Source organism: Strix aluco, chromosome 1, assembly GCF_031877795.1.
Source record: "Strix aluco isolate bStrAlu1 chromosome 1, bStrAlu1.hap1, whole genome shotgun sequence".
In the NCBI taxonomy this organism is placed as follows: Eukaryota; Metazoa; Chordata; class Aves; order Strigiformes; family Strigidae; genus Strix; species Strix aluco.
The window spans coordinates 67,032,729-67,058,877 of NC_133931.1; the positions used below are offsets into that span (position 1 = coordinate 67,032,729).

The 26,149-nt window shown below is 36.5% G+C and overlaps 1 protein-coding gene across 1 annotated transcript in view; it reads right to left on the bottom strand.

Annotated features, from left to right (window-relative positions):
- The window catches only part of ERP44 (endoplasmic reticulum protein 44), a 54,810-nt gene that overhangs the window by 15,389 nt on the left and 13,272 nt on the right, over window positions 1-26,149 (bottom strand). The window contains exons 2-6 of the mRNA XM_074823644.1: window positions 19,023-19,095; window positions 17,152-17,191; window positions 13,917-14,032; window positions 2,790-2,974; window positions 2,195-2,310 (exon numbers count right to left, since the gene is read on the bottom strand). Of these exons, the coding sequence (XP_074679745.1) occupies window positions 2,195-2,310; window positions 2,790-2,974; window positions 13,917-14,032; window positions 17,152-17,191; window positions 19,023-19,095 (530 nt within the window). The remainder of the gene's footprint in view (window positions 1-2,194; window positions 2,311-2,789; window positions 2,975-13,916; window positions 14,033-17,151; window positions 17,192-19,022; window positions 19,096-26,149) is intronic.

The window sequence follows — 26,149 nt, forward strand, 5'->3', positions numbered from 1 at the left end:
TTGATTTAAGAATAGTTTTAAGCTTCAAGATGATCTGCAACTAAGTACCATTAATACAGTTTAAAAATAAGCTATTACAACTACCTAAAGCCAGAATAATTTTGGCATAGCAGGGAACAGTTCTGCCTTGACAGAGGTTAGTGAAGTATTTTTTTCATGTCAAATTGATTGTCTTGAGTTTATTTCAGCTTAGTAGAAGGTTGAACATGACAGCTCAAGTTACCATATACCTCCCAAACCTGTTGAACTCTGTCCATAGCAAAACCAAAAACCCCTCCCAGGGGCTGTTAGGATGCTCAGTCAGAAAAGTTCGACCAATCAGTGCCAGCTCCCCATGAAACATTGTGCTATATATAATCTGAATAGGAAACACTGTTATATAGCCAGTATCTCCCTCTGAAGTCTCCTCACATATAATTTTTTAGGAAGCTTGAGAGCCACAGCCCCTCAGAGATGAAAACATTTAGTTTCCAAGGTTGTTGTCTGGAAGGCTGCACTTGAAAACACTAACAGCTCCAGGCTAGAAAGGGAACAGGAATCTGGAGAAGAGAATAACGAGAAGCTGGCTGTGCAATCTGTAGTTAGATGGGCAGGTTACAAATAATCAAACTCTGATCTGTTCCATCATGCTTGCTTACTGCTTATATCTAAAGAAAAAGAATAAAAAAATACTACTTCAAGAACAGCCTCCAACAACCAAATGCTAACACAGAGTGGTGGGAGACTATTTCTCATTATATGAAGTTGACAAATAGCAAACCAAAGACAAACAGACTCAAACAACAGGAGAGAGAATCTTAAAAGTATTGTTATCTTACTAATGATTTTTTAAAAGGCATTCTTAAAAAGAATGAAGAGTCATATGAGGGGGCAAAAAAAAATTTAAAATTTTAATAATTCTGCAGACTGGCTGCCCTGAGAACAAGCATGGATGCACTCATCAGAAAACATCTGAGATAATGGCCACTCTTTAGGGATAAGGCCAACAGACCTGCAGACCACAGATTTACTAGATTTGATTCTTCTCTCATGGCCAAGCCTGCTTAACACAGTCATAGGATCCATAATTGGGAACTGAAAGAAAGGAAAACCACGTGTACTCCTGCACATTACAAATACTCTTCCCTACCCCCAAACTTTTTTTTGGAAAAGGTATCAGTGACTGACAACAAATTTTATTCACACAGATGAAATTTTCTACCTTGATACCTCCTCTACAAAGAGCTCTTAGGGCAACAGTATGCAATAGAAAAGCCAATATAGCCCATGCAGATTCTTGATCTTGCAACTGTGGGTAAACTGCAAGCCAATGCATTCACATTAATGCCCAATCACTTTAAATTGAGTGGTGCCGGCACATTAAGCACTGCAGAATCTATAATTGCATTTTATTATGCTACTTAAAACGGGAATCACTCACTCCCAATTCATTATTCTTCTTCCAGTGAAGATCTTTTAATATTTTAAAATATTGCTGTAAAACTGTGTAACAAGGAGAAATTTGAATTTCTGTAGGTTGTTCTTCTAGACTCACACTATGTAGCTCATCAGTGCAATTGCTTTTCTAAACTGTTACCATGTGCAGTGACATAGAACTCACATGAAACAGACCCAGGCACAGAAATCAGGAATTTTGCAATAAGGTCCTCTCCTCAGACATCAAGAGGAAATGAGCAAGCAACTACTGAATTATTCTTTACAGAAAAAAAGGAAGGGAAAAAAAGTTAAAAAAAAAAAAGAAAAAACCCTACAAAAAATGGTCACATTTTAAAGTAAAAAAATTAAGAGGTTGCAAAAAAAAAAAAAATGTTACTCAGTCTGCAAAGCTGATTGAAAACTTCCTGGCAAAAAGTTTTACAACTCCTCCCTACTTGTTTGCCTTTCCCTCTAAAGATGCAGGTTTTTGGGACACAACTGTCTAGCGTCACCCCCAATTACACTTAAACTATACTGACAAAGAGTGAAAAAAAGAAAAAGGAGGCAAAAACCTAAAGCTGGCTTTCACAGCAAACATTAAGGCTAAGAGGAGTTTTCTCCTCCTATCCTTCTCTCAGTATATTTATCTGTTAAAGTCTAGTCTCTTCAGTTATGCCACACTGAAAGTATTAAAGAAGTCCATTCAATTAAGTTATCTACAACTCATTAACATAATTTCAATAATGAAGTCATGCAATCAACAAATTTTAAAACTTACCCAAAGGCAGACAGGAATACACAATCATCATGCAAAATATTCGCTACTCTTTCAAAGGTTCTGTAATTGTCAGAGTCCTTTTGCTCGAAGTATCCAACAATATTTCTTCTGCTGCGCTGTAAAAACAAAGGTTAAATTATAACTTACCTTAAATTATCAGAATCTACCATTACTCCCTAAGGATATTAAATACAGAGGTGCCATTCAGTCAACAGTCAATAACTCTGCAGAAGTTATTTCCTTTCTGCCTTTTCAGAAGCAACCTTATGAATATTTTTCCAGTGAGGATTATTAGAATAATCTTGTCAAACACAACATATGATTCTTTTCAAATTATTAAATGTAAAATAAGTAATTTGGTGGTGGAATTACTGTTACAAAATGAATGCAGTTGGAAGTGACTGTATTGGAATAATTTATAATCCTGGAAATGGTCCAGTTTATCTCTCAGTATATAAAAAAAAAATCACCCACAACATTTCTGAATGCAAAAAACAGTAAATATGTACTTCAAATACATCATGTTTTACCAATTCAACATTGAAAAAAAAGGAAAAAAGAATATATTTGGCAGGAATAAAATTGAAAGACTTACATCAAGAGAACTAATTTCTTCCAAATCCTGGACCTCCCGAATAGGGTTACTCTTCTGCTGCCTGATATAATCTGCTATTGCTGTCACAGATCTCTGGCCCCTGTATTCTCTCTTCATCATCATTCCATTCCGGAAGAGTTTTAGAGTTGGATATTTGCTTATCCTGTATCTCTGAGCTATATCCGCTAAAAAGAAATTAAGACAATAAAACCAAAACCCTACAAATACAGAAATACACTGAGCATGGTATCTTATACATGCATGTGTGTGCACATAAGTGAAATCTCTGTAGTTCCACATCTTTTAAACGAGAACTGAAAAAAACCCAAAACACCACCACAGGGGAGAGAACGGATAGCAGCTACAGTATTTCTCACGTGTACTGATCTTCATTAAAAAAAAAATCATGATCAAAATCTGAAGTAAACACTCGACTTGGTGAGCCTATACTATACTCATTTAGTACACTTCCTACGAACAACTAGGAAAGCCAATTCAAGAACTTAACAAGAACATTAGAATCCTAAAAGCTTGCCAAATTTCAGTTAATTAATTCACATGAGAGTATTAGAGTAAAATAAATAATCCCCTATTTTTCTTTAAACTCACTATGATTTTCACCTCAATTACAGTGCTGGAAAGATAATTGTCATATCTTAAATTTTAGAGAAAGTGAACCCCGTGCAAAATATTTCTTGAAGCCTATGAAGGCCAGAAGATTGCTGTTACAGTTCTGAGCTGTTCAGGTTTTGAACAAACACAAAATTTCAGGTTTCTAAATTAAGGCAAACACCTCCCTGATCAGTCAGTGCCAGCATTCCCTTCAAGACAGTTCTTCATTCACTTCTATAGGTGCAGCCCAGCTTTCTTCTAGACTTGGACTGCACAGAGCTTCATACAACTAAGTAACATGTATTTCATTCATTGAGCATAAGAGCACTAGTTATTTTCACCTTTATATAACAGGTCAGTTTTTAACTCTAAATTATTTACTCACAAGACTTACAAACATTAAAAAAAAAAAAGGAAAGATATTTTACATTAAATTAGAAGAGCTGCAAAGAAGAAAGCCAAGCAGAAGCAATAAAGCCCAGTTTCCCAAGAATGTGCACCCTGTGCCCCTTATCTTCAACCACTACTAAGGCAATAAACCATTTCTTCACTACAGCCCACCAGAGTACTTCAAGTGTCCCTTTGTCCCTCTTCCACTTCGGTTAATCACTGGGACACAGCAAGTTGCAATAGGTGTTGCAGCTAGTTCCCAGCTATGCATTGTCAGGGAAACTTCTACATAACCATCAAGCGGTTCATGGCACACAGAGCAGGGTCCATCAGCCTCAAGTATTTACAGCAACCTTTGCTACAGTGCAGAAATTGGTTTCGTGCATCTCCAATATCCAACGACTGCTTTAAATCAAAGTTTGTAAGTACTTCATAGTTTTGAATGCTCTCCTCTCTTTCAGATGTGGCTGAAGTTCAGCAAAAAACTTCAAGGAGTTCTTATGAGAAAGGACTGGAAAAATCAAGGTAACCAAATACACTTTAGATTCTTAGGAAAACAAGATGAAGACAAATAATAGAGACAAAGTATGTAATGCCAAGTAGATTTCCATAAGCAACTTCCTTTTGCTTTGTTTAATTACGTCCTCCTGTTCACTCCTCCCCTGGAAATATATCTGGAAACAAAAAAAATCTCTAAGCCCCTCTGAAAACTGGGTCTCCTCTATTAGAGTGGGATGCAGTTTACCTAAACCTCAATCATGTTTGTACCTAAATCCAACAAAATCCCTAAATATGAGCAGTCTGCCCACTTTCCAGAGCTGCTTAATCCTTTGAGGTGACTTATTCTAATCAACCACACCCACCCTGCTTTGCCTTCTCCCTTTCTAAAGGAAAGAGAGACAGTGACCTTCAACAGACCGACTTATCCTTTGGAGACAGAAGTTTCCAGTCAACTGAGAGTTCAGAAGGCACTGAAAGCATGGCTGAATGTGTGTCCTGTTGCTTTTCACTGACTCCTTAGAAGTCCAGGGGTACACTTCAGGTGACCTGGATTGGCCCACAGCAAGAAGACAACCAAATGAGGGTCCATCAGCCTACTTGGCACAGTAACGAACGATGTAGAAACTAACCCTTTCTGAAAAGAATGCCCTTTCTCCTCAGTTACATGTTTACGATGAAGCAGATTTGCTTTCTATCTTACACTTAACTCTTTTTTTAAAGAGAATGGAGACAGAAGTCCTGTGAAAACTATTATTTAGAGGCAGTTGTCATGAGCAAACCGCTGATACTGGGCAGCTAACATACACCTCTCAGTTGCAAACCGAAATTAAAACCCTGTGCAACTGGAAATAAGCCATTTCCCCATGGAACTGTGCCCGTAACTGTCCTCCAGCACACAAAGCTCTCCACTTTTTTCAGACTACTAAGAGATAACAAAAAAAAAAAATCTGAATTCCCTGCTGCCTGGAGAACTCTTAGTGAAACCATCAGTAGTTTTAATTGCTGCTAAAACACTACTAACCTCTTGCAGCTTTAGTTACTGAAAACAATCTTTGTACCAGCTCCACAACTTAAAGGAGTATGAAAACTGAAAACAAAACGTGTACAGCAAAGGAATAAGAATCAGGGCTACTCCACACAAATATTCTTTAACATCCCTCAAACCAGTAAGCTTAAAAGCTTCACCAGCGAAGACCAGTTCCTGACAAGCTTTGCATCACTATAAAATATCACAGAATTCAGCCTATCAATTTTAATTAAGAAAGGATTTGACCTGTTTCCTAAATATCCCAAAAGAGCTTCTTCTTAATGCACTAATTACAGTTAAAATTAAGGTTAAGATATTTTATGTCCTCAATTCAGAGTACTTTTATTTCAAATTAATACAAATTTCTCAAGGGAAGATGCCAGTATATTCAACATTAATGAGTATTAGATCAATAATGTTTTCCTCCTTTAAATTCCATCACTTTTTAGTTAAAGTCCTAAAGGGCTGTCTGCAAGATGGCAAGTACAGCAGGGGAGGAATCACTCCACAATTTGCTCAGTGGAAGACAAACAACATCAGCAAACCAGGTATTTGCTGCCCCTCTCTCCTGTTGATGGAAGGACCTTTGGTCTGATGGTATATTAGTCTATCAAAACTTGACCAGGGTCTGATAAGAGATAAGGAGCACTACATATCAAGGCTTTGCAGAAACACATTGAGTTGTTACTGTTATTGTTACTGAGTTTAAACAGTAACACACTGACTGTTACAGAACTCCACAGCAAGAGAACAATAAAATACTTTTTTTTTTTTTTCATCTCACAACATGGACTTTTCCTTCAGGTTATTTCCATAGTTATAGGAGGATGCACAGGTGGTAGAATGGGCATTCAGAGGGCCTTGAATGTTCTCCAAGATGGGGATTGCAGTCCCTAGGGATGTGGATCTTCATCAAGTGCTGAAGTTGTGTAAAAAAATTAATGGTAATAAAATGCCCACTGTCAAGACTGAATTCAAACATTATTTCGTAAGTCAGAACTTGCACGCTCTTTACAAATTACATTGAGATTCCATGAATACTGGTATTTGAACTAACACAGAGAGATGACAGGCCTACACAAGTAAGTATTTGAAAACCATCTTTTTACAAAATATAAAATGCAAGTACATGAAAAATTGTTTGAATTCATTCAAAAATCAAATAGAGTAAACCTTAAAAGCTTCATTAAGCCCTGGCATTTGATACAGGTAGAATTAGCATAAGCAGAGCAACTACAAAATTATATTCCTTTTAAAATTGGAAATACACAATGCAAATACATGGAATATTGTTTGAAGTCATTCATAGATCGCATTAGTTATAGTAAATCCTAAATTAAATTTAAAAATATTTCTGACATTCTCACTGCCCACTTTCTGATAAAAAGAGGTATTTGAAACAGATAAGGGTAACCTAACTAAAGAAAAAAAAAAAAAATCTCACAGCTATGACGACGTTTTCTTCAGGTACTAAGGTACCTAAATGGAACAAACCTTGAGTTTGTATTTTGCTCAATTAATCATTAAATCACAAGCCTAGTGTCTATGCTACCAGAATGGCTTTCACACTAGTTATGGTGGGAAGCTACTGACATATTTGATCATCTTCTTGTCTTCTACAAATCAGAAATTTCAAGCAGAGCAATAACTTCTGAATTCAGATGATTCTCTCCTCCCCGTTTTGCATGTATACCTGTTGGCATACAACCACTTCTAAACGGCCTGGACTATTTTCTACTATTCATTCTACAAACTTCAACAGGAATGTCTTCACAGTCACTCAATCCTCTTCACAGATGCACTGTATTGATACTTCTCAACAACTGAAGAGAAAGCAAAGCTGCTTCTTATAACAGGGATGAGGCAGCAGCTTTCATTGTTGTTTCAAAAGAAACTTTTACATGAAGCCTGACAGTTACACCCATGTTTTCTAAGACAGTCTCATCATCTTCCAAGCAAGATCCTCCATGAAAACATACTTTGTGAGGTATCATTTGTGATCCATCTTTATCGTATCTCTTGCACTGTCAGCCATTTCTCTGTTGCCTGAGCATCGTGTGTTCCTCTACTCAAAAGGAATGCCAAAACCCATTTTTTGGGGGTGTGTTGAGCTTTTCACATGGTGTGTTCACACATTACCCAAGCTATAGCTTCAAGCAAGCATGCAGCCTGTGACTTGATTCCCAGAACGCTTCAGACTCCATTGTTCTGGGTTAACACCACAACACGCTGTCCAAAGAGTTCAACTAATATATTGTATCACGTCACTGAGAATCTCAAGTCCGTTGTCACTAAATTAAAATTAAATGTACAATGAAGAATATGTTGAAAAAGAGCACCAAGACACACTATATTGAAGTAGACTCCTACCCACAATGTAGTTAAGAAGACCCTTCCCACTGAAGGAATATTCACAAGGGTCAGGGTATCACCACACCACTAACTCAGGCCACTGTCTTAGTCTTCCAGGGTCATAATTCATACCACCACCGAACAAATATTTAGATTTTAAGTCTACAGGACTGGCTCTCAAAAAAACATGTCCACTATGGTTTGAATAATACTGATAATTATCCTAAATACCCACCTCATAATATAAGGCACCACCTGAAGCAATTTACATGCCAAACAGAGGACTACAACAGCCTGAAAAATTATGTGGAAGTGCCAAGACTCAAACCCCATAAAAATAGTTTCCTGAAAATACTCTTAGTGTCCCTTTTTCTATGGAGGGTCTTCATGTTGTCCGAGGAAGAGCTAGCACAAACCCAAGCTACTGAATTTCCTAATTTTGTATTTACATGATGGTTATAGGAGTTGCATAGCTACAAATATATAAATACATAGCTTGAATATACTTGATCTAACACTAATCTTTTCTTGTGTCAAATCACTTTAACTCTTCTCACTCTTGTGCAATACCTTCCATCTCAAAGGTAACAAATTCCTTCAGCTATGTATTTGAAGCTTGGACTACCAAATGAGTATTCTGCATGCTCACTTGAGATCAATCACATCTTTTGAAGTCCCTCAGGCTACCTGCCAGGGCACACTACAGAGGAGAAATTAAATCTGTCTTTGATAGGTATCTTTTTACTTATTATTCTGCAAGCTTTTTTCTCTCAAGTTCACTTAAAAGGGCCTTTTTGCCTCCTACTTCCCTACATACAGCACTACATTCACTATATTGTTGAGTATTTCATAATACAGCATTAATTCTTCCCAGTTAAACTACTCCTCTTATGACACCTGCACACAACCGTCAGACCTGGGAATATTCACAGGAAGCAGAACTAGAAAGGAACTTGGGAGACCATCTAAACTAGGCATCCTATCCTGGTGACTGTGATATTGGTGACTTGTATGATGGACCAAAACAGGTACAAGAAAAGCAATCAATGTTCTACATCTAACTTGGCTACTAAGAAGCTGAGTAACAGCAAATCTAGACCACCTTTTGTTGCAAAGGAGCATTCACAACAGCTATGCCTGCTCTGAGTGGAGCCACATCAGTAGGCATCCCCATAACCTTTTCTGACAGGTTAACAAAATGGCTCTCCTGAGCAGAGCCATCAACAACCTCTCCAAATCACTTCCACTTTTTATTTTATCCAAAGATAACTCTTTCAGACCAACATTTTTTTTCCCTAGGCAAAGTGGCAGGAATGTAATGAAATCCTCATGCTTGTTTACAGTTTCATTTATAGTTCATTTATGAATTTCCAAATTTGTTATTGCACTGAGTTATTTTGCTTAAAGGCACAGTAGCAATACAATCTAAGTAACTCTCTGAAGACTCAACATTAGCACACATTACAGGAATGGCCAGACCCAGAGAGATCAGCAGCTCACAGTAGTGAATGAGTGTACCACTCATGGACATTTTCAAAGAAAGAACAATAGTTCCCTAAACAGTCTGTCTAGCAAAGTACCTCTCAACACTCCACTGGTGAAAAGTTTTCTGTTTGGAAGCACAAAGATTTATTCAAACCAGCTATTTTTTATTTTTTATCTCAAAACCCAAAGGAAATAATGGTGCAGTAGAATTAAATATATACTTTAAATCATAAGAATTCTGTACTGTAACTCCTAATATTGAATTCATAGAAACTGTTCAAAATACAAACTCTCCTCCAGAAACATGTGTTGTTCTATATTGCAATATTCACTCATAGAGAAGAGAAACATAGGAAATCCATGGTACCAAGTGAGTTTCCAACATTGCTGCTTAACACAAAGGATAAAAAAACCTACAAGTAAAAAAAAAAAAAACCCCAAACCCCAAACCAAAACCTTCCTAATAATGTATATGCAGAAAGATCTTCTGTAATTTTATATGGAAGGCTGCTTTTACTAGGTATTGCACCTAGAGGTGCATAATTTTTAAGGTAAGTGAATTACTACAGCAAACACACCAAACCCACCAAAGACTTTAACAGCAATGAATGTAGTGGAATTTAGGTATTTCTAAGTTATAAAAGGATGAGGTCTCAGAAACTGAAGGAGTACCTGCTTCATCAGATCTACCTTACTGTATGTTCCACATCAGCTTAAAAACAGCCTGATGACCTAAATTACCCATTTCAGTTATAATTATCTTCCACAATATTATAAACTACTATAAAAATATAACACATAAAGGCTTAATCTAGTGTTAATATTTAGATTTTGTATTTAATCACATTGGGGCCTATCACTTTCCAGAAAAACATCTTTATATTGGCTATAAGAGCAGACAGAATGATGGTTTTGTCATTAAGCATCAAACATTTGGCAGTGCATCAATAATTCTCTTTAATTTGCTTTACCCTCAGAAGCTGGTGTGAGCTGCTGGGCCCTGCAGTGTGCTTCAATAATAGTGCATTAAATAGAAAGTATCTATGCCTGGCTGACCATTCTGAAAGCTGTTTGAGTGCCCTGAAATCAGCTATTTGGATTCCCTACAGAGTCTTGGCTTCAAAAAGAAAAAGATCACTTGTAATGCAAATAATCCACCATCTCTAGAACATCATCCTAATAGTCAACTACTAGTGGTATGAAATCTGCAGGCATAACAAACCCCAAAATATTGGCATAAACCTAACATTGCTAAAATATGTAAACACATACAAAAATATAAAGGTAAAACAGAGGGGAAAAAGGCAATAACAATCTTGATTCCAGCATTTACTAAAACTACTACAGCAGGCCCAAGCTGGATAATATAGTAACATCCACACTCTTAGCTGCTATTACATACATTACAATCAAAGTTAAAATACTTAAAACTTTAGGAAATACCCTATAACTATGTGCCATGAAATGTACCACTGCTTACAACCCAGCAAATAAACACTAGAAACCAGGAATGACATACAGCTTTGCTATTTTAATTCAAAAAGGCAATGCAAATTGGGGAAAAAGACTTGGTCTGTCATTATAGGACTTTTTTTTAGTTCTCACATTTTACAGCTTCTGCAGTAGAAGTCATGCTCATCTACTTCTTAAATTAAGGACACAAAGAGTAAACAGAAAGAACTCATGGTATTACAGTAATAAAAAGAACGACCAAAACTGTTGGCTGCCTCATACTACTTAGCCCACTACATCTACCCCCAGGGGAAGACAGACAATATCTGCTGTAACATCTCTTCCTCCATCCAAGCCTTAGCTCTCCATAACAAGCTCTGATGAACTCAATTCTATGAACATATAAGAAGATTAAGCAACAGGCTTCTAGAGTGTTTCAAATACTGGGGTGGGGGAAGTTTTCCTAGGCACATACTGCTAAGACAAAACACAGCTAAACACTGGGCATCCAGCAGCCCAAAGGCTCTCTGAGTTACTGAAGCAACTGAAGTTGCACCAAAAAAGTAAGGACTTTAGTTGTTAATGTAAACCTCAACAATTAAACTCATCAACACAGGCTGATTTTACTACAGTCTTTTGTGAGAACTTTATAGCAAGTTTCATTGTCAATATCTTGACTCAATGAAAACATGAGCCAACTAGACTGCTAAACACTGAGGTAAGACTCATTTATTAAGGACAACTGTAAAAAATCAAGCAAACTGAAATTATGAATGTCCTTAATTCCTTACCCCCAACTGATTCAAATTAATTTGAGAAACTATCAATGAAAGTGATAGAATACATACAAAAGTATATACTTGAAATTACTTTTGCGTATAGAGTGACTGGTTTAATAAGCTGATACAAAAACAATCAAAATGCTTGTTGCTACAAGTGCATTTCTTTTCTTCAATTGCAAAGATCAGAGCAGTTTATTTGTGTATATCCTGCAGCAGATCTCAGAACAAAGACAAAAAACTCAGTAAGAAAACTTCAGCAGAGACTGCATATCAGGCTTTGAATATACTCCTCCAAAGGATTTCACTGCCTTACTTGAAAATTGACTTTTAGGGATGGCAAATTTGAATACTTAATGCTATGCTTTTGGTTTAGCTCTCCCAAGCACACACCGTATAGGTAGGTGATTGGAAGCGTAAGAGAACAACAACTGAGGAAACGAAAGAAGTTGAAAATGTAGTTAAGTATTTTTGATTTCTGGAAGGTATTCCAGGTCCGTTCCCCATCCCTGTCCCGTCCCCACCCGTCCCCACCCCCCCAAACACACAAACAGAAAACCCCCACCCAAACAAAACAAACCACCAAAACCAACAACAAACCCCCACCAACCACAAAAAAAAAAAAAAATCTAGATTCTAGAAAAGGTTGTTCAGGAAGGAGTTAGGAAAACATTCACTTAACAGAGACAACATTCTAACGAGAAAGAAAAAAATACTATTGGACTTAAAAGTCAAGGAGACTAAAGCATATCTTGTGAAGCAAGGCACATTAAGCACAGCCACGCCTCTCCATTCTGCTGCTGCTCTAGAAATCCTGCAGGCAGTTACAGAAGTGCACTGTTCTACACAGTATTCAAGGCACTAGATCTGCTCAGAGGAGGAGATTCTACAACCATGTGTCTAATGTAACTGCTCTTAAAGTACACCTACATTCAAACTTTTTTAGCAGTTCCCAATCACATCCCTACCACTCCAAGGCCAGAAGGAAGCTGAATGCTTCAAAGCTGCTCACATACCCTGGGTGAATACTGTCATGCCTCTTTTCCAGCTAAGGCTATAAGGGGGGTCCTATATCCCAGTGATACAAAGATTTAATCCCAGGGGCATTGAAGTTTGTAATGTGGTCAGGAACTGGTCTTACAGATCTTTGGGAAGACATAAAACAATCTCCTTGGCCACTCCTGAGACTTGGAAGAATCAGCTTATTTTACATTTCAGATACTGAGTTGATACTGTTTGCTCCATTCAAACTTGGGGGTTTTTTTTATGCTTGAGATCTCTATCAAGATCACACGACAGGTGCTCTTATTGTTGGACAACTACGTGCACGCATACAAAATAAGAGCACAAAATGGTGTCAGTGGAAGATGCTCAAGTGGAGTTACCGACTGTTAAATCTGCAAGTAAGAACAAGACACTTCAAGACAAGAATTCTCATGACAGGGAAAAATCCTCTCTAACATCAAAAAAGTTAGATTGTCAAAATGGAAAGAAAAATGTAAATGAAATGTTACTTTTCATAGATATGCAACTGACCTTCTTCCTGTCCTATAAAGTTCTCTCTTTAGAGTTTTTTTTAACAGCACTAAAACACACCCATTAGGTCAATGGTAAGTCTCAGGGATACGCTGCAGAAACAAATTAATAACTCTATACAGTGATTCCTCACATTTCAAAGTGGGATTCTTCTTATAAACGAACAGTTTTTTAAAGTCCAAATACTATAATCAGTATTGATTAGAACTGAATTTCTGCTGTTAGTATTGTTTGGGAATCACAAGCCACTGTAAAAAAGTTATGCCTGCAAATGCTGTTTTTTCAGAAGCATAAAAGAATACAGCTGATCCTATAACTACAAAAAGCACCAGAATAAAAGTCTCAGTGCTATCCATTTGTCTTTCAATGCACAGCAGATGTTCCTTACATTTTACTTATTATGAGATTAAAAAGCAACTTTAGGGATTAATACCAGCATAAAATGAGTAAGTTTTGGTATATCATTTTCATATATTTCTGGGCATGGGGAAAACCCAAATAGGCAACCATTTGTTGACATGTGTACAAACAGCAAAGCAGAAAAGCTCTGATCCCCTCCTGGCTGTGCAAAAGGCAACTTACCACCATGACACCTAAAGGGAAGGAAGACCTGAGCAAAACATAATCTTGATGCTGACAATGGAAGGTAACCTCTTCCTCTTCTCAGTCATGAAGACCTGCACCATTTGCTACACTAGTGCTTCTCTGTCACCTTAACAAGCCAATTTATCTTATAATCCCAGCCCTTTTTTCCCCATTAAATGAGATAGGCTGAACTGATATAAATGCATGTTTATGGATGCAATGAGAAAGTACTGGAGACTGCCCTGACAAATTTGGAAGAAGAGGTTCACTGATGTATACAAGCAACTCAGGGCTAAATGATGGGGCAGGTACAGCTACACTTTAGACTGCTGTCTAGTATATTCTTCAATACAATGAGCAACTTACTGGCAGGATAGCACAGGAAAAACAAAATCGGGATTTACTTACAATGCTGATCGCAGTCTACTCTAGCAAACACCACTTGATTCTTATCTGGATATTCTTCCTTAATTACGTTAGAAGCTTCCTCAAAAATAGGATGCAGCATTTGGCTGAAGCGGCACCTGTGGATAGAAGACAAAATCGTAACTTCAAAACATTAATTTGAAATATTTTAACTGATGACTCAGGGAATATTTCAATCTTTTTCCTTCAGAGATAAAAAAAAAGAAAGAAAGAAAAGCTACTGGAAAAGCACATCTATTTGTAATCATCCCCATAACTGACTGGATAAAAATAGGTTCAAAAGTAACTTGAATAATTCACGTGGGAAAAAAAAAATCATTCTAAAAGAATATACAGTTCAAGATGTGTCCCCTGCTTTATCTGCTTAAGAAACACCATTAATCAATTATAAGCCTTTAGGAAATATATTCTATTCAGAAAATCTGTTCTTCATTTTTTCTACCGGAATTATCCCTGGGGAAGTCATTTTAAAAATATAGTAAAAGAAGTTACTTGGATTGTTGAGAATCAAATATTCACCATCACCTTCAAGAAATATCACAGAGATAACTTTATAAGGGTCAACAGTAGAAGTTATAAGTATTGCTTATTACAATATTATTGCTCAAGTTTGGTAGAAATTGAACAGACTGCTATTACAGCACTGAACACAGAGAATCCCATGAGTCCCTTCTTCCAGTCATGTCAGATTTTGAAGCAAATATTCTCTTTCTGCCCATGGAAAAGGCTGTAGGACTGTAAAGATGCTTTGGTGGCTTTGGGGAGCTTAGGGTAACACTATTGCACAAGCCCGTTATTAGTAAATGTCAATAAAATTATTTTATATTCTGTTCTTTTAAACACATGGCAGAATTTTAAATTGAAGATGTATAATGGCACTGTGGAAGTTGTCAGAATGAGACCTCATGGAGCTGACTTGCAATAAAACACCCTGCACTGAAGCCCTGCTTAAACTTAACAGTGATAGCCTGGGGATGCTCTTATGACTGCAACAGCAAACATTCAAGTGAAGAGGCAGGTTTTGCTCTCAAAATACAAACAGGGCTTAAGGCCATTTTCTGAAAGAAACCTGACTCTGGCAGCACAACTGTACGCTATACATTTACATAGCATGTATATATTACATATGGCTTCCTTGTCCCTCATTCTTCTCTATCCTTACAGCAGAATATCTACACCAATGAAACTGATCTGTTCCCATTCAAAGGTTATGTTACATCACAGGCTGGCAGTATGCTATATTAAGGGGTTACTACTGAATGCCTACATGTAATGATCATAATTAAGGCTGTAATGTGTTAAAATTATGGCCTACTATAACGTGAATCAACTTGCAAAGTATATTCAAATCTTTAAATTCGAAGCAAATCTTTTCTACAGAGGATTTGATAATAGTGAGGATTTGTAGAAAGAGCTGTGCTAATAAGGTCCTAAAACAGGACACTTGTTACCTTGCTACATCGTTTTAAAATATTGGCCTCTTCCCTTTATTACAGAAGTATCAGGACATGGATTTTTAGCTTCCCGCAGTTTGTCTTTTGCAAAATCTAAAAATTATTTTTCAACGGCAACACAGACCCCAAATTTCAGTGTTTTAAATTCACTCTCCATAGGTTTGCTTTCCTTGGTTATCTTTAATAAAACATTTTGAAGTAGGTCATGATCCACCAGGTACCTGCAGATCACAAACTAAAAATAACCATCTTAAGTTTCATTTATTTACTTATTTTAAAAGACAGCCTTTATAGCATAATTCTGCACAGAACAGGTAAGAGATCAGACATAGTTTCTTACTTAACTCATCACATAGCTGTACTATCGTAATAAAGACAGATATTTCAAACAAATAGCTTACTTTGTAAATAAATGCAATCTCTCTAAAGAAAAATTCTATTGGTTTAAATGTATCAATTTAGTCTGTGGTAGCAAATGAACAGATGCAAACCAACGGAACATAAAAATTGTCTATAAAATGACAGAGGTATATACAAAGGTTATTAAACTGATTTAGACTGGTATAATGCCTATCTTCATGCAAAGTTTAAATGAAAGCATTAAAAACATCTTTATTGAGAACTTCATTCTATACGAAAAGACTGGGTATGAATTTTTCAAAATCACTTCTAATAAACAATTGAAATTAGCCTGCTACTAGGTGAACAATTATTAGTAAAGGCAAAGTGTAAATTTTTCATGTAAACCTCTGTGTGCTTGCTACTTCTAGGCCATACAAACCTACAGACTTCCGACATATAGTGGGATGTGAAAGAGGTCAAAGGAATCAGAAATCTAATCACCTACACTTTGATACTGAAGGCCAATGTTTTATGCTCACAAAGCAAAACCGCAGAGAAGAATATTTAAAGTGTAGTACTTCGGTTTATATATTGCTTTACATTATAAAGCTATTTACATCCCAGATTAATCAAGGAAGACAAAAAATTTTTATAACCTCATTTTCTATATTAATTTGCATGTTAAAATTTATTTTCTCTGAATACTTTCCTGGTTTCTTCATTGCTAAAGATTCTTTTGAAACTGTTAATGGTGGAGCAGAACAGAATATTTAAAATTACTTCTTACACAACAAAAAAAAGGTGTATGATGCTTAAATTGATTCTAACAGTGATTTTCTATGCGAGTTTAAAAATAAATAAATAAATGCAAGTAAACATCCCCTCTAAGTATGTCTTTCACAGTGTCTAACCAGTCTGGCCACCCCAAATTCTCTTCTTTTCCAGTTGCTCAGATTTCATCCCTCAATTATAATTTCTCTAGTTCTCCACTTGGAAAGTCATCCAGACTAGAGAAGAAATTGATTTTTAGTGTAATTTCAAGCCTTTTTCTTTCTAACACACATGCATGGGACCAACACAAAAGAAAACAGAAAAATGGAATATTTTGGACTTTCCTAGTTAAGGAGCAAAAAACTTAATGAAACCTGTCTTGCTAAGATGGGAAAAAAAAAATATCTAAAAATCAATTACATAGCATGTTATTCCATACTACTGTAGAAGCCTCTTCCCCCTGATAGAAGCCCTAAATGAAACAGAAGATAACAGAGGAGTAGAAGGGGAAGTAATCAGGATATAAAAAACCAGGAAAGAACTAGTTTGAAAGCAACATACCACTGTATTTTCAATCAGAAAACTATAGCCAAACACACAGTTTTCAAAAGACAGAAGTTTAAACATAGAAAAATACTTGTATAACTTACCAATCAGCATAAAAATTAACTAAAGCAACATCTGCATTGTCTGAGAAGAAAAAGAAAAAACCCAATGTCACATTGTGAAGCAAATGTCTTAGTGCTTTTATCTGAGATTATAAAAATATGCACAAAAACCACAAAAGCAAATATTTCTAGATTATTCAGCATACAGCTTAGTCTGCTAGAAAACTGGTAGGATAAATCTTATCTGAAATATAATCTATATCAAATGGGACAGTGATAAAAGAGGCCTTCAGTCAAGTATTTTATTGACTTTATTGATATATTAGACATTAAAAATGTCAATAGTTAAGGTATTAAGACACAAAAGAAGTAATTAAGTGACACTTGAGACAAAAAGTAATTCTGGATTTAAAATTAAGGCACTCAAAGCCAGAAGTTGTAGCCTAGTATTAATCTTTTAAGCATTATCTAGATTATTCATAAGTGTTATAAAAACACTTAAAAGCTGAAATATCAACTATTTGGGTTAGAAGAATGACCAGCATGTAGCCTGGCTGTGCAACCTGCTCTGGTACCTGCCTTATTTGCTAAGAAGCTTGATACTAAGACAAATGGTAGCAGAGAAATCTTCAGTCTCCAAAAAAGAGAAATGCTATGGAACACTTGAAAAAAAATGCAATACTATAGGGATATATGAGATGATATAGTGAAACAATGCTCCCATACATTATTTTTCACATACCAAAAAAAGGAAAATATTTCAAAACTAGGGGGATAAATCTCCAGCCCAGAAATAAATTGTGATCTCGTACAATACAGCAACCATGCTGTAAATTGATTTTTATTAGTAGTAGTGGTCTAGACATTGAAAAAAAACTCGAAATAAATACTAGAACTATAGAATATCAAGCACAGCTTTATAGAGCAGAAATGCTGCTAGACAGATTTGCACTATTGACAAAGATACAAAGCAGTTACAGGTGAATATTAAGATGTTGGAAGCCTGGAAAAGACAACACGCTGGAAAAGACGACTCTCGAGAAGGCTGGGAAAAACTACAGTTTTGATAAAAATTAGGGCATTAAGATTTTCATTATCAGCAAGGAATGCAAGTGGTAAACAGGAAATTAACAAGCACAAAGAAATTTAGGGTTACCTCCAAGGCATAAAGTATTTACTGAAAGTAATTGGATAAATTTAAGAAGTACTTACACTTGCCATATACTTCTCTTTTATGAATAACATTTTACAAAAGGATTTTATATTTACCACCGTATAAAATGTATTTACAAACAGATCTCGTATCACCTAATCATATATTTAGTACACAAAGCAATCCTGCAATAGTAGGCGGATTCTGGTAGACTTAAATAAAAGTATATAAAGATTTTTTTTTCCTCAATGTATGTGAAACAATGTAATAACTCTTCTCCTGTGAAGACAACCAGATACAGGCAAACCGCATACTTTTCAGACAAGGAATACACATCTGTTTAATTTATGGGTCTCCTTTCTATGAGCCACCAGAATCAGGACAATGCTTAACCTGAGGAAGAGCATAGCTGAACAAGCAAGATGCATAAGGCCCATCACCACGGGTTTTGGTTGCAGCTATTTTTTTGGGAGCTTTTAAAATGCTCTTTGGTTATGTAATCAAACATTCCCATCTGCCAACAAGATACCAGGTATTTTTCTTAGACACTTCAAATCCTCATTGAGATTACAATGAAGTAATTTGCTAGGCAATATCGTTAGTTCAGACATCTAATTTTGATCACAGGCACCTAATACTTCTATGCCAATTGCAATTCATATTTTCAATGCTGGGGTATGTACATTCATTTAAACACTGCAAGATTCACACAGATAAGTGACTGTAGACGTACAAAGAAAAAAACCCAACAAGTACTCACTTAAAATGTCATCTATATTTCCACTATCTAGACTTGTTATTTCACTTCTTGTTGGATTAAAAAGCCAAGACACCTAAAAAGAGAAAGCAAACCAGTAAGGTATGTGAAGTTTCAGCAGTAAAGTACTAATATATCTATGATTTTAAATGCTACAGTTCAAAAGCTGGAGAAGAACAGTAAAAGAATTGTAAATCAGTCAAAACATTTCAGATGACAGCAGTACTACAAATACACAAATAAACACTATTTACAGATATAACATACTTTCACATTTAAAGCAAAATTGGCTATCTCTTCATATGATTTTCTATTATGTTGGCAGAAATGTTACAGGTAAATTTTGCACCTTTAAGAATAACTTATATTCATAAATTCACTCTGAAGGAAGAAATGAAACCACGTTTTAGCTACCTAACAACCTCACGCAGCTCAGAAGCACATAGGCACGGAGGTTTCACCCAGAGACAAGTAATTCTTTCCGTCACAGCGCTTGTCTGGCTAAAAAGTTTCTCATTAGGTAAAGCTTGCAATTGCCTCCATTTTTATTGCTGTTTTAGAAAACAGTTTCAGTATATCTAACTCAACTAGCTATAGTCTTATATCTCCTTCTGTAATTTTTCTTGACACTACCTCACTCCCAGCATGTGATCAGCATATGAGACTATAAAAACAGACATGTCAGACAGATCATTCAATTACAGAGCAACACACGTATTACTCTTAATGCAACCATCACAGCAACACACAGTTTTATGGTAAAGCACTCTCATATTCACTACAACAGGTCCAGTTCTTTTACCTCAAAATGCTGTGGGGGAAAAGCAGATAGAGTTGCTGTTCTATCCCAGGTGAGAGGGATATCAGTGAGTCACACTTATTTTTGCTTTGAGAGACATAAGTGTGCAAGTTTTTAAGCACCACAAAACAGATTCTGGTCTGGGACATGAATGTTTCAATCCTGAGCAAGCTGGTCAGAAAGTCAGCACTTCTCTAAGCAGGGCCAGGGCTTGGACCAGATGCTCTATTGAGATGCCTTCCAGCCTCATTTTCCATGACTCTATGGTTCTACTCAGTTTCCATGATTCAGCTGACAGAGATGGCAGGAAAGGAAAAGGAAGGTTTCTGGTAGAGAACTGACAGGAATGCACAGCTCAAAGAGCCAGGTAGAGACCAGAGATTCCAAATGATACCTGAAGAATCGGTCCTCGCACTGAGATGAGGTGCCACATGACATACATACTATTGATGTTTTTGGAGCCTTAGTTTACTCCTTGCAGCTGCAAAGAAAATCTGCCTCTGGCTGGAGAGGCAGAGGTGACAGCTGCTTTTACCAAAGACACTAAGAAGTTTAGCTGGAAGCATAAAGAGCATCCAAATAATGTGACATAGAGCAGCTGGATACAAGAATCCAGTGATACAAGGATCACTGTATTTATGGAAGAGCCTGAGACTTCTCTTGAACCTATACTAGAGTCATGACTACAGGTAGGAAGCCCCCAGGGCACACCTGCCTTTGACATTGTTTACAATTTATCAAAAGACTAATTTGATGTCAAACATCAGGTTTTTTAACATTTGTTGCAAGTGTGTATCAAATATTGGCCTCAAAATAAATAGCCAAACTTTCATTATGGTCAGCTTCGAACACTGTGGGAGACTTCTGTGAGACACCGTCAATAGCTCTCAAACTGTCACTGTAAATGGCACACAGGTGAGATTTGCAGCAATCATTTTCAACTCTTTATGATTCATGGATCACTAAATACTTCTCAGTGAAGATACTAAACCTTTCATATGTCCCATACAGAAGCTGCTGGGTAGCATATACACTCCATCTTACACTGCAGGCTGTAAACACACCAGCTGTTGTAATACAAAATATGTACCAGTGTTTCTCACTTGGTAACTGGACAAGATACTTATGTTACATGTAAGTCTAAGATCTGTGGTGGAGTTTGCACAACCTTCCTGTAGCACTTAAACTGCCCAAACAAATGTCTTGAACTGTGGTTTTAAGATGACTGTAGAGAAACAAAACTAATGGTTGAACTGTAAGCTCCATAGTCGAAACTAACTGCATAAGGACATGGTCTGCCAAAAAAAAACAAACCAAAACTGACTAAGCAAACTATGCAATGCACAAGTTGCAGCAGGCCAGTATTGGGGAAGTTCCTTTTAAGATGCTGGTGTTGCTGCCTGCTGAACAGCAAGAAGGGAAGACTCTGCCTTCAGTCTTTGCAGAGAGAAGCTACATATATGGACCCTGGTCAACATCAGTCAAATTACCCTCAGATGAGGGACAGCTGATGGCAACCATCAGTGCAGATACCTCCCATCACTCCTTGGGCAGTGCATGGGATGACAAATTCCATGGTGTTGCTATGGGGAGGTGCTGGTAGTTGTAGTTACATTTGTAGTAATGGGTCAGTTAAGCATGTGAATGAGCTGGCATGGTTTTTGTTTGTACGCACGTGCTGTTTTGTTGCAAGTGTTAGGTTAGATGTAACTTGTGTACAATTGAAGCAGTAGCTATGATTAACAACAGTTGGAACATTGCTCTAAGCAATAAAGGACAGTATAACTCAACATTCGTTTAGTTGGCTGTCATCCAATCCTACCACAGGTGATTTTTGCAAACTCATGTGAGTTCCAAGACTTCAGCTGCCCTACAAGGTCTCAAGAACCTCTAATTGTACCCTTAAAGACCACAGTTACTTATCCTGCTTATAATCTTGGACAATGCTTGTTTACACAGAAAATCCATTCAAACCTCTAGAAAGGAGGAACTTTTTAGCTGCTGCACACAGCTCTGCATCAGCATTCATACTTGGAAAGAATTTCCGCAGTAGGTCTTGGTGAAACTGTTTTCACAGGAGCTCAGCAGTTTGTATGGTCTAAACATACTGAACAGGTAAGATATCAATTTCTTAAACCCACACGGCTTTTTCTAATACAATTTTACAGCAACAACACAAATATTATCTAACAGGATAAATTAAACATAACGTAGATAAGCATATATTTGCAATCGGGAAATAGGCTGTGTTATTCAGTAGATACACTTAAATAGATCAGGAACCCGAGCTGCATTTGTAGATTGCTACAATACACCTTAACTTGTAAAGCAAACATTTAACTGCAAAATCAAAGCACAGGGCTTACTAAACAATAAAATCCTCTTCTAGACTGTGCTATATGCGGAAAAAGCAAATTAAAACTAATACTTCTTTATAGCATGAATAAAGTTTTTGACTGCTTTCTTAACTCTTATTGTGTAAAAACGCGGTGCAAGCTGCATGTACTGAAACACAGACTCCAAATGTCTTCCTGTATTGAAGGTGAAAATTAAATTAAACTGTATATCCTATTGCTCCTTTATATTAAACAGTAGTGGAAAAATACTGAGTTTAAGAACATCCTTCCCCAGAAGTTACACAAAACCCGAGATAACTGAAATACTTTTCTCACTAGAAGTATGAAATTTTTTTGTCAAAATATATTCATAATCACATTCGTAGACGTTTTATACTGACTAAATAATTGTGGGTGCCAAAATCTTCATAAGTAGATAGATTCAGGGGGAAAAAAAAAGCATCCCTTGAAGAAATGTCAATAAATATGCAAGACTCACTTCAGCTGAACGTTTCATAAAGGTATAATGCCTGTAAGGAAGAAAACACATCCTTTTGACCCAGTAATCTTGCTGTCCCATGAGAGGCATGAGAGTTTATGATATTACAAGTATTAATATTTAACATGAAGGAATAAAAATTCTTATTTAAATTGCTAAGAAGCTACACTGTTTTGAGAATATTTTCTGACCTTTGATGAGGCCTGCGCTGGATACCCATGGGCAGAAAACAAGATATTTTTTAGGAAATAATTTCTGAATGTCAGCTATACACTTTATAAAACAGGTATTGAACATATGTTCTGAAAAACACACTGGCAAAAAAAAAAGTATTCAGAATTTTTTTACTTTTAAATGCAAACGTTGCATTCTACTGGCCTACATCAGAAGGACACATGGAAGACTATTCATATTTGTAACTGGGGAAAAAAAAATTTCCAGCTGACTTCACAAGATAGCTACAAACACACTGAAGAAAGCATACTGCAGAAATAATTCAAAAGGAAAATTTGCTATATAAGTACATCTGAAAACAACTGAGGTTGCTGCCTTTATATTGGATAAAATTAGCTAAATTTTTATATTTGTATTTTTTAAAATGCTTAAACTACTAAAATCTGAAGGTAAAACTAAGTAGTTATGAAAGAAAAAGATTTTAAAAATAAAGGTATAACAGAATACTAAAATACTAAATTTTTGTGCATGAAACTGCACAAGTCAGATAAGTGTGTTTATCATCTACTCACAATCATTTAACACTATAGAAAAATGACAAACATTAGACTAAACCAAATGAATGCAGAACGCTTTATACACTTGCAGAACGCATCACTGAGGGGAGTAAGTCAGGAACTGAAGAACACATTCACAAAGATAAAATTTAGCTCATATGGGGGTAGGGAAGAGGAGGAGATGGCACATGTATTTTTACTCTTCTGGTCCTCAGAAACACTGTCAAATAAAGCAGGAATATACCAGCTCAGGTTCCTGCTCATGTTTTTACTGGAAAGTTTAATTACTACACAAATCCTAGTATTTCTGATCCAGTTTTGATCCTCACTTGAAGTTAGCAAATGACAGCCACTTCTGCAAAGGAGCCAGTACTAGTCCCTTCTGAGGAGTAACCACACGTTAGCTGACATTTCGGATTTTTTCTAATGAAAGACCTCAAAGCACTGCCCAAAAAACAACATTATCCTCCTCTGACATGTGGCACAAGGCTACGCAAGCAGCCTTACACAAAACAAAATGCCTGGACAAAAACCATTCCACTCACCCCCAACAGCAGACCTCTGCCAGGCTTCGTATCCCTTTCCAAAGAGGAAATAAAAGCACACCCAATTTCAACTCATCTCCTGCTGACAGTGTTGCTGTTCAATTGCCACTCCACACATACAATTAATAAAGCCCACTGGTTATTCAGGAGATTTAGGTCAGCCTTTTATCAATTTACTCTTACCAGTTGGTGCTGTTAGTTCTTTAATTGCTAACTGGACAGAAAAAACAGGCCTATAGGTTTATTAGTGGTATTTCTTTTACAAGTTTATCATACTTTGCACAGCACTTTCTTGAAGAAGAGTTTAACTGTGCACATTTTCACGTCTTTATTTTTTAATTCACATAATGCAATAGAGGTCCTCATTTCCTGAGGAAACTATTTGAAGAATACAGAAAATCTATTCTTGGAGCATTAGGATTTCTAATTAGTACTACACCTGCAAGGCATTCAACAAGAACAGCCTTCATTTTCACTTGCCAAACTTTCCATTTACCTTCTCCTCCTGCTGGGAAGTCCTAAAGGCACACAACTAAACCATCTTTCTCCTCTACCACAAAATCATTTTATGTTTGGCAACCAGCTCTAGCCCACATGTAATCCAGACTGACATGTCGAAGTTACTACCTGAAGTCCAAGCCCCACAGGACTCTGTGGTTGACTTTCAGTCCCCAAATACCGTTTTCTTTATGCATGCCACTAATCTGCTGCTGCTCCGAGGTCTGCATTAAACTCCTGGACAACAGGAAGCCGACGGGTTTACAGCCTGCTGTAGGATGATACAAATTGAAAGCAATCCCAGGAGACAGCAATGCCAAAGCTGACAGACATTGTAAGAGCCCCTGAAGTTTGGCTTCAGAACCATCCGTCAGGAGCACCTCACTGGCAGCGTTCCCAGAAGCCCTATAATGAACCACAAAGTTCAGAGCAGAGAGAGATAACACTAAATAGAAAATGGTGGGGAAAAATAAAAAAGGAACATTATTCATCCTCTCAGTGAGAGCAGTTCAACTCTTAATTGTCACCACTTGATTCCAGACTATGCCTGAACATTTTCATACAGACTAACTCCTGCCATCCCCGTTGATTAAGCAGGGTTTTTATTAGTAATGTAAGCTACTTTCATTATAAGACTATGAGACAAACCTGTATTACTTTGAAACACTAATGATCACTTCTGAGCTATACTTAAGTTTTTAGAGCAATTTTTAAATTGGTACAAAAAAAAAAATCTTTTTCCTATTATTTTTCTCTCAAGAGCCATATCTTGAATTTAATCAGGGAAGTTTAAAACACTCAGAGGAAGCTACTGAAAATAAATTTAAGGTGTGCAGTTACTAACTTCCATGAATACTGAGATAAAAATCTAACTAAACTTAAATATGCATAATATATATTAGAAAAGTAAACTTTTTTTAACCTTGATAGTTCAATTTTATAATGATTTAGCCAAACAGTGCTATAACTGCACAGAGCTAGGTAGAGAGACCACCATATTAAAAAGAGGTAGCGTGATTTTTTTTCCTCCACATATCTTGTCATCTACTCCCATTTTAAGACTCTGACAGGAATACTTGGTGTAGACACAATATCTCAATGGCCTGTTAACACAGCACTGAAGATTCCCGGAAAAATGGCAAAGTTAACCTCTCAATAGTTTGTGAACTATTATTAGAAGACACAAGATTTTAATTCAAAAAGTCCATTGTAGAGATGAAAATTAAACCTCTTTATCACAACATGCAGTTCAATGCATTGCATTTTTTCCATAAAGCTATTAGTAGCAGAATCATGCACTCAAATACAATTTTTAAGATTAAGTCTCTGGGCACAAACTTATGGATCATTGTCTTTTATAGAAATATTTCAGTTGAGGCTCAAAAAATGACATGAGGCATGTCTAAAAAAATGTCAAAGAGATAAGACCTGTAATTTATTTTCAGTTGAACTATTTCTATTTTTTAGTTATTTCTCTTGGCCTGGAGGGAAAGGGCAATCTCCAGTCAGGGCCATAATGCACTGGCTTCCTTGTCTTAAACATCCACTTACAGGTAACTGAGTCCATATACCTACAAAAGATGTAAATAGTGTCTGAACAACGGTATTACTTCATGAATAATGTTTAGAGTACTCCACATCCTCAGAAATATGCACCTACATTAAACCCTGTTTCACAGCTCTAAAGCCATGAATTCAGCTCCTAAGGAAACTACTGAAAAC